The sequence below is a fragment of the Pistacia vera genome, unplaced genomic scaffold, assembly GCF_008641045.1.
Source record: "Pistacia vera cultivar Batoury unplaced genomic scaffold, PisVer_v2 Contig43, whole genome shotgun sequence".
Lineage (NCBI taxonomy): Eukaryota > Viridiplantae > Streptophyta > Magnoliopsida > Sapindales > Anacardiaceae > Pistacia > Pistacia vera.
The window spans coordinates 1,088,169-1,102,980 of NW_022196257.1; the positions used below are offsets into that span (position 1 = coordinate 1,088,169).

The 14,812-nt window shown below is 34.1% G+C and overlaps 2 protein-coding genes across 2 annotated transcripts; both read left to right on the plus strand.

The window, feature by feature from the left end:
* Positions 1–649: 649 nt before the first annotated feature.
* LOC116143385 lies at positions 650–2,925 on the plus strand. The gene is made up of 6 exons (XM_031428837.1): positions 650–971; positions 1,063–1,212; positions 1,287–1,400; positions 1,489–1,536; positions 1,649–2,073; positions 2,153–2,925. The coding sequence occupies exons 1-6, from the start codon at positions 683–685 to the stop codon at positions 2,831–2,833; spliced, it is 1,707 nt and encodes a 568-aa protein (XP_031284697.1). The 5' UTR covers positions 650–682; the 3' UTR covers positions 2,834–2,925.
* A 10,582-nt stretch (positions 2,926–13,507) lies between these two features.
* Positions 13,508–14,491, plus strand: LOC116143356. The gene is made up of 3 exons (XM_031428803.1): positions 13,508–13,850; positions 14,051–14,361; positions 14,417–14,491. The coding sequence occupies exons 1-3, from the start codon at positions 13,508–13,510 to the stop codon at positions 14,489–14,491; spliced, it is 729 nt and encodes a 242-aa protein (XP_031284663.1).
* The last annotated feature ends 321 nt before the right edge of the window (positions 14,492–14,812 follow it).

Below are 14,812 nucleotides of genomic sequence, written 5' to 3' on the forward strand. Positions count from 1 at the left end.
TGACAGGCGAAGGTTTTGCAGATTGTTGATGGCAGTGAACCTAAAGACCAAAATGATGATCAGTCTACTCTCAAGACATGGGAAAACATAATGCAAAGGCTTTACATGCCATTCAAGTTTCTTGTAGTTCAATAATGTTCTCCTACATCAGCATGGAGAAAACTGCAAAAGCCGTTGGATCGTTTGGCCCTCTTCATCGTTGGCACGATCACATATAGCCTCCCAAGCTGAACTCACACTGGATAAACAAGGGTATTAGAAAATTATTCTTCATTTCACCACAGGAAAAAGGCTATTCCGATGCAGAACATGTTAAAATTATATCATTATCTCTCTTTGCGCCAGAAAAAAATACATTTCTCCTGACCGTGTGAGAGAGATGTTATTCTGACGCCAACATTTGCGTCGGAAAAAAGTTTGTGGGAAAACTCATTTGTTTCTAGGCCAGAATATGACATTTTAATTCTACAGTTATTCTGCAAACGCGGGGACTTTCGAAGATACCAACATTCCCTATATGTTTTATACCATGCTGCTGTCAATGGTGAGCAGAAGAAGTATCGAAAAGTTTTTTGGAATGTACCAGAGACAGTGAGTGCTAGAATAGCAACAGACGGAGGACGGCTCTCCAGATGCTGCTTTGCACAGGCACGACAATCTTGTCAAACTGCTTGTACCATTGATGCCACAAGAGGACTTGGAACTACGAACAACTAGCGGCGCAACAGCCCTTCACATTGCTGCAACGGGCAAGTCGGTTGAGATGGCGGAGGCAATGGTGAAAAAGAACAAGAAGTTACTGAGTTTAAAAGATGATAATGGTTATATCCCAGTTTGCATTGCTGCTCTTTATGGTGATAAACGAATGTTGCGGTATTTGTATTCGGAGACTTCCGCGGAGGAACTAAATCCTGAAACAAGTAACAGTGGCGCTACGCTTCTGTCAATTTCGATCAGTGTGGAGAATTACAGTGAGTTCAATTGAATTAGAAAAAACCAATAGGTCGCTGCAATTTTATTGACTACAATGTGACTAACTATTGTTTGTTGTGGCAAATGTAGGTTTTGCGTTGAGCCTGCTTGAACGTTTTCCGAAATTAGCCATTAACAGGGATGTGAAGGGGAGAAAATGTTTGAATGTACTGGCCCAGAAACGTTCGTCATTCCCAAGTGGGATTCAGCTCTCGAGATGGCAAAGATGGATATATAGACGTGAGTATTTTATACATTTTGTTTCTTGTTAATCTGTTTGTGAAAATTTCTAAGTGATGGTTTTATTTTGGTAGGCCTTCGTGTTGAAACGGTAGTGACCACTCTTTATGATGAAGGCAGCACAAAATACCGTAGTGATAGATTAACAGATATTGAAACAGATAGTGATGACTCTGGACAATCTTTAGGTTCTCTCTCTGCCTACTGCCGTTGTGTTTATGGGTTAAATATGCTTTATTAGTGATCATATGAGCCATTTTTACAATGATATCACAGCTCTACGTTGGAAGAAAGGACTTAAGGAGGCTGCATATGAGCTACTTGGTATGCAAATATTCAGTAAAATTAACAGAGAGTTCAATTATTTTCATTTTTAATTTTTTTGTTTGAGTTGTATATAATCTGTTTGGTTGTTGAGGGTGAATATTTATTGCAGGAATCAATTACATATCACAACTCAAACTCAAGCATCGTCAAGCCACGGAGATACTCATCCTTGTATGCAGAGAAATAGCCAAGTTGAATTCCACCCAACATTTGCAATCTCTAGTGATGCCTTCGATGTTTCAAGCTACTGAATCTGGGAATGTTGAGTTTGTCACTGAGATGATTAGATTCGACCCGGCTTTACTATGGTCCCGTACAGAAATGGGTGGCATATTCCATGCCGCAGTCGCACAACGCCAAGAAAAAATATGGAACCTCATATACGAGACAGAAGAAAAGAGAGACCTTGCCTCTATAGAGGACAATTTCGATAACAACATATTACATATAGCAGGAATGTTGGCACCCGTCTCTCACATCACCAAAATCCCTGGTCCGGCTATGCAAATGCAGAGGGAATTGCAATGGTTTAAGGTGTCTAATCTCATCATTCTCAACTCTCATTCCTCAATCACAGCTTGGTTGAATTGTGTCAATGTCTCAATTGTTACAGGAGGTGGAGAATATAGTGCGGCCAATGTTGAGAGAACAGCAGAACAGAGAAGGCAAAACGCCTCGAACATTGTTCAGTGAGCAACACAAGGCCTTGGCAAATGAAGGTAAAAAATGGATGAAAGACACGGCCACATCTTGTCTCCTGGTTGCAACTCTCATAGCCACAGTTATGTTTGAGGCCGCAATTCATATTCCAGGAGGAAGTAAACAATCGGGAGAACCAATTTTAGAACACACATATTACTTCCAAATTTATGCAGCATCGGATGCAATATCATTCACCTACGCAACTGTCTCCATTTTGATGTTCCTGGGCATACTCACTTCGCGCTATGCAGAAGAAGATTTCCTGCATTCGTTGCCGAGGAGATTGACAATTGGTTTGATGGCCCTTTTCATATCCATTGTGACCATGATGGTAACCTTTGGCTGCACTCTCTTCATTAACTTGAGAGAACGTGTGGAAGAAGAATTTCCATTTTTTCCACCCATGATTATGCTTGTGGCTGTCCCGACTTTCCTTTTTGCTTCCTTGCATCTTCCTCTCTTCATTGAGGTGATCAAATCCTCATATAGAGCTCCCCCTTTTAATCCCCACCCTCATAAATTGCTTTTGAGGAAAGCAAGTTTGCTTCCCAAAGTCTCCGATTTACACCGTGAAAGTTTTCAACATTCATGAGTGTTAACGTTGTTGAGCTTCAATATTGTTTCTGGTTTCTTTAGTTATGAGGCAATTATTTACTTGTATTAAGAAAACATATTATGGTGATATTTGATGCTTTCAGAAAAAGTGAGTCCAACCATTTCGTTATTCATACTTATTCATGGGTTATCATATTATAATAATATTAAGATCAAATCAGGATGCCATTTTATCTGTTCATTTCTTCACCTATCTAAAAATAATAAAAAAGTTCCATATCCTCATGGCTTTCATAAACTATAATATCTTCCTTCTTTAGAAAACATTATTAAATTGATTTTTTACATGCATTATTCATTAGTTCATTTCGTGATATATCAGTTTATATTAAAAAGTTTGTACAAACTCTTTGTACATCTACTATTATTCTAAAAAAATATTAGAAATGATATAAAATTTTCTTCTTTAAAATAGACAATTTAATCTCAATTAAATAGTTGAGAAAAGATGGGGGCTAATAATATGGAGTATAATTCATCAGAATCATGGGATGAGAGAAGCGAATATTTGAAGTGGCCCTAAAGCATCCTTGGAAATCTTTATGATAGCTTACCGTTTGCAAGTGCTATTTACACAACGAACACGTGATATTTATAATTAAAGGTTATTAATAGTTATCATTATCATATATAATTAATTAATTTATAATTTACTAGATACTTAGAATTTGATAATTGAAGTATATAACTAAATTATATTATTATCAATCAAATATACTATTTTATTCAAAAATAACTTCTTTAATAACATTGAAACACTTTTAATTGGTCATAATTCCAATTATTCACTTAATTATTCAAAACTTTAGTATTAATATATTAAAGTTTTTAATAGGTGTAATTTATATGTAATAAGATAATTGTATATTTATTTATTAGGTTATTCTAAAATTTAACTTTTTTTATTTTAAATTGTTTTATATGTAAAATAATAGAACCCCCCATTATTCACATTTCACAATATTTTAATTTTCATTGCAATCCAGGTTCCAAGATAGGTTCTAAACATGTTCCAAACAGGTTCCAAAAATCGGTTCTTTTTCCAGGTTCCGGTTCCGGTTCCGATTCCTCCAACATAAGAACCGAAATCGAAACCTACCTGCACAGTGCCTGTTCGAGGTAGATTCCAGTTTCGGTCCGATTCTACACCGTGCTCACCCCTAACCCAAACCCCAAACAACTTTATGTAAAGTAATATCTTTTCTTAAAAATTTCTTTTAGTCCACTGTTCTAAAAATTATAAACACATATATATGATGTTAATAATAGAAATAAATGCAAGCAAAACTCTCCTCTCCTCTCTCTCTCTCTCTCTCTCTCTCTCTCTCTCTCTCCATTATATATGATATATGCAAAAACCAAGTTAAAATAATAAAAGAAAGAAAAAGTAAGTCGTGAATTTGATGCTTATATAACAGTAAAAAGAGCTTTTCCATTGCATAGATTTCATCTCCTTATTTTAGAAGAAGCTACTTCATTTTTAGAAAAGTAGATATATTTTAAATTAAAATTCTTTTATTTTAGAAGAAGTAGCTTCATTCTTTTAAGTAAAATATTTTAAATAAATTCAAGTTAGAATACAGAGCGTGTGATGTATAAGGAATCATAGATGTTTTTAGTATAAGAATTATAAAAAAAAAATATTATGAAAAAAATATAAGATTTTTTAATTTTGGTTATTTAGTAAGTTTATTAAGATTAACTAGAGATAACTTTAAAGAAGAAGAGAATAAGAGAGATAAAGAGAGAGAGAGAGAGAGAGAGGCATTTCTTTAGCTTTTGTTAACGACAAGATGTCCATACTTTTATACTTTTCTTTAACCAAAAATAATAATAATATGACAGTTTTGTGAGATTCAAATTTTTATTGAAAGAAAAATATAAAATAAATCACCAGTTTCAAATCAAATAAAAGCTCATGTTTAATGCTTTTTATTCAATTTTCAACCGTTATTATCAGAAAAAAAAAAATTAAGATAGAGATTCAAATTTAAAGATCTTGGATCTATTGAGGAAGGTTCTCACACTAACTCTGAATAGGGAGTGTTTTGTAGTTATTGATGGCTAAAAATAATCCTTTCAGTAATGAAAAATAAATTGATGAAGAAATGAAAGAGGTTTTTATCAAGTCTGAAGGTTCTGCGGGAATTGGCATCGGGGATTGCTCAACATTCATCTTTCCTTTTATATATCTTTGACTTTTATTTACATTTTGTCCTAATTAAAATTGAAAATGGGGCTTAATAGAAATAGGTGGGGCCAATTAGCATCACTCTTTATAATATATTATAAGTTTGTTCATCACTTACCAACTTATATCGTTCAAATTAATGTTACAATATCAGTTTAGCAATAGTTTGGCGTGGACAGGAAGTCAATAATAATTTCTAGTGTTTTCTTAGAGCAAAAGAGAGACTGGGGCCCTGTAGGGTCAGAAGGATCAAATTATTATATATTATTATTATTATTATTATTTTGGGTTTAAAAGGAGAAATTAACTCATTTTGCGGTCTCAGTATTCAACAATGACAGATAATTAGGTCATGCTTGTTCGGAATAAATATTTCACTATTATTTATTATCCAAATGTTATCTGTCAAAGTAAAACCAACATAGAAACCTTTTTTTTTCCATATAAATGAACCGATAATATAGAAAAGATCGTAAGAAAGAAGAATAAAAAGAAAAAGTGGTATATGTATGTACAAAAGTAAAAGTTGAATAATAAATAAAAAGCTTCTCATTGTGTTCTCAGTATAGAAGGCAGTATCTCGTGATGATATTTAAGCCAACTGGGGACATTAATTTTTTCACTCCAAGCAGAGAAGCTAATCAGTCACTACTTATATCACAGGTTAGTATATTTATATCCTCTCCTCAGCTTTTTGAAAGATACATATATACACTTTACTTCTAATCTTCTTAAATCATGTCAGTAGTGCATTGTTTGATTGATATAATCATCTTCATAGTAATTCATATGTATATAAAAAGTTTTTAGTGAAACAGATGTATCAATTCATTAGTCTTTCATCTCATACAATCATTTATCACTTTTTTTTTTTAATTGATCTCTAATTATTACAAATATATATACAATTTGATAAGCAAACATATATGGGCATCCACCTCTATAGTTTCGAATTTCTCATATGCAACAATATGATTTACCTTCTATATAGTTTATCGTAAAAAAAAAAAAAAAAAAAAAAAAAAATGTAATCTTAGTATTGAATTTATGTATGGTATTAATTATTATTTCTTTCAATATGATCATAGTATAATATGTGATGAAAAAAACATTAGTTTCTTTGGTTTGTTTAAACCATTATATTAATTAAATATTTATCAGTTTTTTTTTTTTTTAGCTCATTGAGTTTTTAAGGATTTTATGACACATAACGTTTTATTATTTATGGTCAGATCTATTTGTCTAGTATATTCTAATTTATATTTACTTATCTAAGTCTCTAAAACCTCAATTACGACTTATGAGTTCAAACAAAGAGAGGATCGATCCTTATCATTTTTTTCCTTAGTTTTTAAATGTATCAAATGAAGAACCAGAGATTGAAATAGGGTGTTTTTACTCATTCTATTTATTTCCAAATCATCTTGGTTTAAAGCATGATATTATGATGCAGAATAAGTTGACAAAAGTGCCACATACTATTCTTGGAGAAAACAATTACACAAGCTGGGCAGTATGCATGAAAAACTACTTGACAGGCGAAGGTTTGTGGCAGATTGTTGATGGCAGTGAACCTAAAGACCAAAATGATGATCAGTCTACTCTCAAGACATGGGAAAAACATAATGCAAAGGCTTTACATGCCATTCAAGTTTCTTGTAGTTCATAATGTCTCTACATCAGTAGGAGAAAACTGCAAAAGCCGCTTGGATCGTTTGGCCTCTATTCATCGTTGGCACGATCACATAGTAGCCTCCCAAGCTGAACTCACACTGGATAAACAAGGTGATTAGAAAATTATTCTTCATTTTACCACAGGAAAAAGGCCTATTCCGATGCAGACATGTTAAAAATTATATCATTTATCTCTTTGCGCCAGAAAAAAATACATTTCTCTGACCGTGTGGAGAGAGTGGTTTATTCTGACGCAACATTTGCGTCGGAAAAAAGTTTGTGGGAAAACTCCTTTGTTTCTAGGCCAGATAATGACATTTTATTCTACAGGTATTTCTGCAAACGCGGGGACTTTCGAAGATAAAATTCTATATGGTTTTATACCATGTGCTGTCAATGGTGAGCAGAGAAGTTCGAAAGTTTTTTGGAAGGTACCCAGAGACAGTGAGTGCTAGAATAGCAACAGACGGAGGGACGGCTCTCCATACTGCTGCTTTGCACAGGCACGACATCTTGTCGAACTGCTTGTACCATTGATGCCACAAGAGGACTGGAACTACGACAACTAGCGGCGCAACGCCCTTCACCTTGCTGCAACGGGCAGTCGGTTGAGATGGCGGAGGCAATGGTGAAAAAGAACAAGAAGTTACGAGTTTAAAAGATGATAATGGTTATATCCAGTTTGCATTGCTGCTCTTTATGGTGATAAACGTATGTTGCGGTATTTGTATTCGGAGACTTCCGCGGAGGAACTAAATCCTGAAACAAGTACAGTGGCGCTACGCTTCTGTCAATTTCGATCAGTGGGCCAAAACGTGTCGTTTTATTTTTCACATCTGACACAGTTTCGTCGCGGTGAAGCTTTTTCCTTGCCGCAGCGAGAATATTTCAGGCCAAATTTGAGCATGAAAACTTCTGAATATTTAAAAGTGTTAAACATATGAATTGTAGCCCTTTAAATTATCTTTCTACTCATTCAAGAATCAGCACAATCCGAGGTCTACAGCTTAAGTTGTGAAAGAAATACTGAAACACGTCCAAATACGTTTTTCTTCAGTTTCCAACATACTGTTCACAACTTCAAGCCAAGTTTTCACCCTTGTCTAGTCATAATTAGGGAAAACCCAAAACATAAAAGTTGTAGCTCTGCTTCTTAGCTTTCCAAAGTTTATAAAATTAGGTCATTCTGAGTTTCCAAGCTCAAGTTACGTAATTTATGCTTAAAACTGTCATTTATACTCAAAATCATCGTTTAGGCCTGTAAAGACAAATTAATAGAATTATGTAGTAATTATGGTTCAAATTGTATGAGAAGTATCCTAAATCCTATCAAAATTCAATGCAAAATCATAGGGAAAAATAGGATTATCATTTGCAACAATCACAAATCCATCAAAAATATTCTACACAAATTTAGAGTTCAATCACAACTCTAACAAAAGTAAAATACACAAAGGTATATAAAAATAAGGATTACAATCACTCTAAATCAAGATCTGCATGTAAAAGGGAGGTTGGGAACTGGGGAAGAAAAACTTGAATATAAAAAAGACAAAACCTAACTTTTTAATTTTTTAACTTTTAACTTTTTTTTTTTTTTTTTGACCTTTTAAAAAAACTTTTCAATTTTTTTTTTTTTAAGTTGAGGGCAGGCCTGGGCCTACTCTCAAGGGGCCTGGGTCTGCCCCTGTTTATAATGAAATGTTATAATTGATTAAGTAATTATAATATAAATCTATAATGTAATGCTATAATTAATTAAATTTCTAATTATTTAATTAAGTAATATACTAAATGTTATAACTTATAAGTCAATTAATGAAGTAGTAATCAATTAATGTAATGCTATAATTAATTATACTATAAATCAATTAAGTAATGTTATAAAATTATAATTAATTAAGTAATCATTTAATTATAATGTAATGTTATAATTGATTAAGTATGATATTTAACTAGTAATTAAATTNTGCATGCAGGACGGCGGGTTCTTGAGGTTGTTCCCGAATTGGAATGGAGGAACTGGAATTGGAGGGGATATATGCCACCAGGCAGTGATGAAAAGAGCCGCAATTGGAGAGGATATATGCCACCGGGCAGCGATGAGAAGCCGTAAGTGAAAGATAAGATATTACAGTGACCTAGTCTTTGATGTAAAATAAGAGAACTTTTATTAATATTTGTATTACAAGAAATTTTATTGGGTGTAATACAATTAGAAAAAATAGTAGAAGTGACATCAGGAGTCCAATAGTAAAGACCGTTATTGACCCTACCCAAGCCCATCAATTTCCCAGATGAAGAGTCCTGAAATTCACATTTTGTAGGTAAAAATGTAAACGATAGTTATTATCCTGATAGAGTTTAGTCACAAAAATAAGATTGAAATGAAATTCCAAGACACATAGTACATTTTTAAGTACTAAAAGGTCGGTTAAATAAATAGTGCCTATGTGGGTGGTAGGGGCAATGTTGCCATTTGGCATACGAACGGAAGTGCTAGTGGTATTTTTGGTATGTGTATGAAAAAATTTTGGATTGCAAATTATGTGGTCATTAGCTCCTGAATCAATTATCCAAGTATCATTTTTTATAAGATTAAGACAATAAGATGTACCTTCGTAGGAGGATTTGGATGCTAGAGGTGTGTTGTTCAGCATTTGCAGGAGCTGAGTGTATCACTCTTGGCTAATCAAGGGTGCTGAGATAGTGTCTCTTGAAGAATTGTTGGACACTTGGTTTACTCCCATGAAGCTTCCAGTAGTGATCCCGATTGTGATTTTGGCGTTTGCAATAGTCACAATAATATTTGGGCTTGCCTTATCTGAAAGATCGAGACCCATGGTAGCCATTTTGTCCATTTGAGGAAGACCTAAGCCCATTTGAGCCATAAGTTGAATTTGGGCCTGCATAAGTGTTTAAAGAAGAAATCAAACCTGGCCCATTTGCATTTGTTGACCCGGTGGACTCTTGGGCTGAATGTGGGCCGTTGGACGAAGGGTTTGAATCTCGGCCGCCCATTTTCCCATATAAAAGATTGTCTTCCACCATTTGCAACCTTTGCCGCTGGAGAGTTGCTTCTGTGGAGAAAGTATGCAGCGACTGTGAAGCTTGAGTGCGAGCACCGGCGAGTGCTAAGGTGTCTTCTCGCCGGGAAACATCGGCGACTTACCGTTGGATTTCCTCTTATATGGCTAACTAGAAAGTTTGGTGAAGAGATGGTGGTGGGTTTAAGGCCAGTATTTGAGTGCGAAACGACAAGTAGTCGTTGTTGAGGCCGAGCAGGAATTTGCTTAGGCATTCTTAGTCTCGAATCCAGTGATATTGCTGGAGAGTTTCTGGCGACCTAAGGAGGGTTTCTTCAGCAGCATCCAAGGCATTCCAAATAGAACTCAATTTGTTGAAATATGTCAATCCTAAGAGATTTCATCGGAGAGTGAAGGTCTGGGCGAGATCGAGTTTGCCATACATCTTTTTGATGTATGCCCAGACTTCACTCGCTAGATCAGCACCTCCGATGAGATGCAATTGCCAATCCAAGCACGAACGAGCATATTGCATCTATTCCAATGGCGGTGGAGGTGGTCATTAATGGGTGGTTGGGTAGTGGTGCCATCAAGAAAACTTTCCTTATCCTTTGTGATGAGAGCACGACAGAAATCCCTGCCTAAGTGGCATAATTCTCAGATCCCATCAAGGTGTTTTTAATGAGAATGATGTCAAGGCCGTCGGATGCTGGCGCGTATAGATGTCGCCTGGTTCAAGGTGGCGGCTGGATACATGTGAAAATTGAAGGGAGGTTGATTCAGGTAGTGATTTGGACCCAATTGGGAATCCTGACCTAGTTAGGGACCCGGATAACCAAACAGGTATGGAAAGGTGTTGGGTAGTGGGTTTGGGCCGATTGAGTTTGGTCCTGTTTGATGTTGGGTTGGGATAGGGCTTGTTGGGGTTGGGCTTGAGAGTGGTTGAGTTTGTGTTGGGTTTGGGCCTGTCTGGTTTGGTGGGATAGAGCCTGTTTGGCCCACGGTGGAGTTTGTTGGTGTTGGGCCTGTGTGGGTTGGTGGAGGTCGTGTTTGATTGTCTGCCATCTATTTTGCAAAGAAAATGATCAAGGTTTTCTGTTTGATTTTTCAAGGACAGTAAAGAGCAGGTTTTTGGAAGTAGCGGAAGCTCAAAAGTACTACTCTGATACCATTTCAGAAACTAAAAGAAGAAGAAGCAATAAAGAAGAAAGAAGGCAAAAGGAGTAAAGTATCTGCCAGAGACTGCCTAATAAAGAAGAGTAAAAGACCAAAGAAATGACTCTTGTATTTTTCATATATGAATGTTTTGTACAAAGTGTCAATTTATACGAGTATAAGAATCTTTAAAAGGCAAACATATATCATGCCTTAATGCTATAATCTCACATAATTAGGGATGTGATTATCATAAATTATGCTACGTAATAATAACATAATATTTGTCATAATGACAAATATTAGTTTTCCTAATTAACAATATTCATATCTTCACATCTTCTTTAGCTTTTGTTAACGACAAGATGTCCATAGCTTTTATATTTTTCTTTTAACCAAAATAATAATAATAATAATATGACAGTTTTGTAGAGATTCAAATTTTTATTGGAAGAAAAATATAAAATAAATCACCAGTTTCAAATCAAATCAAAAGCTTTTTTTTAATGCTTTTTATTCAATTTTCAACGATTATCAGAAGGAAAAAAAAAAAACTTTTAAGACAGAGATTCAAATTTTAATTCATTGAGGAAGGTTCTCACAACTGTTGAATAAGGAGTTCTGTAGTTATTGATGGCTAAAAATAATCCTTTCAATACTTGAAAAATAAATTGATGAAGAAATGAAAGAGATTGCAAAGGACATTTTTATCAAGTCTGAATTTTCTGCCGGGTATTAGCATTGAGGATTGCTAAACATTCATCTTTCCTTTTTATTATTTACATTTTTGTCCTAATTAAAATTGAAAATGGGGCTTAATAGAAGTATAGAACCATAGGTGGGGGCTATTTAGCATCACTCTCTATAATATTTTATAAGTAGACTATGCTATAAGTTTGTAATCATCTTACAACTTATATTGTCCAAATTTAATGTTAGAATATCCTTCTGTATTAATTAAATGGATTTTTATTTATTTATTTATTTATTGTATGTGTGTTTAGAAAGCAAAAAATTAACGCATTTTGTGGTCTAAAGTATTCAACAATGACAGATAATTAAATAATTAGGTCATGCTTGTTCGGAATAAATATTTCACTTATTATTTATTATCCAAGATGTTATCTGTCAAAGTAAAACCAACATAGAACCCTTTTAATTTGTATGTTATGTAGAAAAGATCGATAAAGAACGAAAAGAAAAATGGAAAACAAGAAATAAAAGAAAAAGTGGTTATATGTTAGTAAAAGTTGAACTTGCCATGTGAATAAAAGAATAAAACAAGCTTCTCATTGTGTTTCTCAGTATAGAAGGCAAGTATCTCAGTGATGATATTTAAGCCAACTGGAGGAATTATTAATTTATTCACTCCAAAGCAGAAGCTAATCAGTTACTAATATCACAGGTTAGTCTATTTTTATATGTTTGTATTTCCTCTCCTCAGCTTTTTGAAAGATATATATGCTTTATTTCTAATCTTCTTAAATTATGTGGGTAGTGCATTGTTTGATTGATATAATCATCTTCATAGTAATTCATATGTTAATAAAAAGTTTTTAGTGAAACAAAGTATCATATCATTAGTCTTTCATCTCATAAAATCATTCTATATACAGTTTTCTTTCTTTTATTGATCTAATTATTACAAATATATACAATTTGATGAGCAATACAGTGATGATATTTAAGCCAACTGGAGGAATTATTAATTTATTCACTCCAAAGCAGAAGCTAATCAGTTACTAATATCACAGGTTAGTCTATTTTTATATGTTTGTATTTCCTCTCCTCAGCTTTTTGAAAGATATATATGCTTTATTTCTAATCTTCTTAAATTATGTGGGTAGTGCATTGTTTGATTGATATAATCATCTTCATAGGAATTCATATGTTAATAAAAAGTTTTTAGTGAAACAAAGTATCATATCATTAGTCTTTCATCTCATAAAATCATTCTATATACAGTTTTCTTTCTTTTATTGATCTAATTATTACAAATATATACAATTTGATGAGCAATATGGTACATCCACCTCTATAGTTTTGAATTCTCTCATATGTTAACAATGTGATTCACCTTCTTATGTAGTTTATTGTCAAAATAAATGAAAAAGTAATATTGGACATAATGTATATATCACTTTATCATGTATGTCAAATCTGTATTGAATTTATGTCATGCATATATATTATTATTTCTTTCATCTATATTGATCATTAATATAATATGTCATGAAACAAAACATTTAGTTTCTTTGGTTTGTTAAACCATTAATATTAATTATATATTTATCAGTCCCTTTTTCTGAGCTAAATTGAATTTTTAAGGATCTCATGATATATATATATACGTTTTTATTATTTTATGGTTCGGATCTATTTGTCTAGTATATTCTAACTTTATATTTACTTATCATAAGCCTCTAAAAACTCAAATATGAGTTCAAACAAAGAGAGGATCCTTATCCTTAATTGTTTTTTTAAATGTATCAAATGAAGAACATGAGATTGAAATAGAGTGTTTTTACTCATTCTATTTATTTCCAAATTATCATTGAGATTGAAATAGAGTATATTCCAAATTATCAAATGATGATGCAGAAAAATGTTGACAAAAGTGCCACATACTATTCTTGGAGAAAACAATTACACAAGCTGGGCAGCATGCATGAAAAACTACTTGACAGGGAAAGGTTTATGGCAGATTGTTGATGGCAGTGAACCTAAAACAAACCAAACTGATGATCAGTATACTCTCAAGACATGGGAAAAACATAATGCAAAGGCTTTACATGCCATTCAAATTTCTTGTAGTTCCATAATGTTCTCCTACATCAGCATGGAGAAAACTGCAAAAGCCGCGTGGGATCGTTTGGCGTTGGCCTCTATTCATCGTTGGAACGATCACATAGTAGCCTTCCAAGCTGAACTCACACTGGACAAACAAGGTGATTAGAAAATTATTCTTCATAGCACAGGGAAAAGGCCTATTCCGATGCAGAAAATGTTAAAAATTATATCATTATTTCTCTTTGCGCCAGAAAAAAAATAAAACATTTCTCCTGACGCCAACATTTGCTTCGGAAAAAAGTTTGTGGAAAAACTCATTTTGTTTCTAGGCCAGAATAATGATAATTTAATTCTACAGGTATTTCTGCAAACGCGGGGACTTTCGAAGATACCAACATTCCCTATATGGTTTTATACCATGCTGCTGTCAATGGTGAGCAGAGAAGTATCGAAAAGTTTTTTGGAAGGTACCCAGAGACAGTGAGTGCTAGAATAGCAACAGACGGAGGGACGGCTCTCCATACTGCTGCTTTGCACAGGCACGACAATCTTGTCGAACTGCTTGTACCATTGATGCCACAAGAGGACTTGGAACTACGAACAACTAGCGGCGCAACAGCCCTTCACATTGCTGCAACGGGCAAGTCGGTTGAGATGGCGGAGGCAATGGTGAAAAAGAACAAGAAGTTACTGAGTTTAAAAGATGATAATGGTTATATCCCAGTTTGCATTGCTGCTCTTTATGGTGATAAACGAATGTTGCGGTATTTGTATTCGGAGACTTCCGCGGAGGAACTAAATCCTGAAACAAGTAACAATGGCGCTACGCTTCTGTCAATTTCGATCAGTGTGGAGAATTACAGTGAGTTCAATTGAATTAGAAAAAACCAATAGGTCGCTGCAATTTTATTGACTACAATGTGACTAACTATTGTTTGTTGTGGCAAATGTAGGTTTTGCGTTGAGCCTGCTTGAACGTTTTCCGAAATTAGCCATTACCAGGGATGTGAAGGGGAGAATATGTTTGAATGTGCTGGCCCAGAAACGTTCATCATTCCCAAGTGGGAGTCAGCTCTCGAGATGGCAAAGATGGATATATAGACGTGAGTATTTTATACAT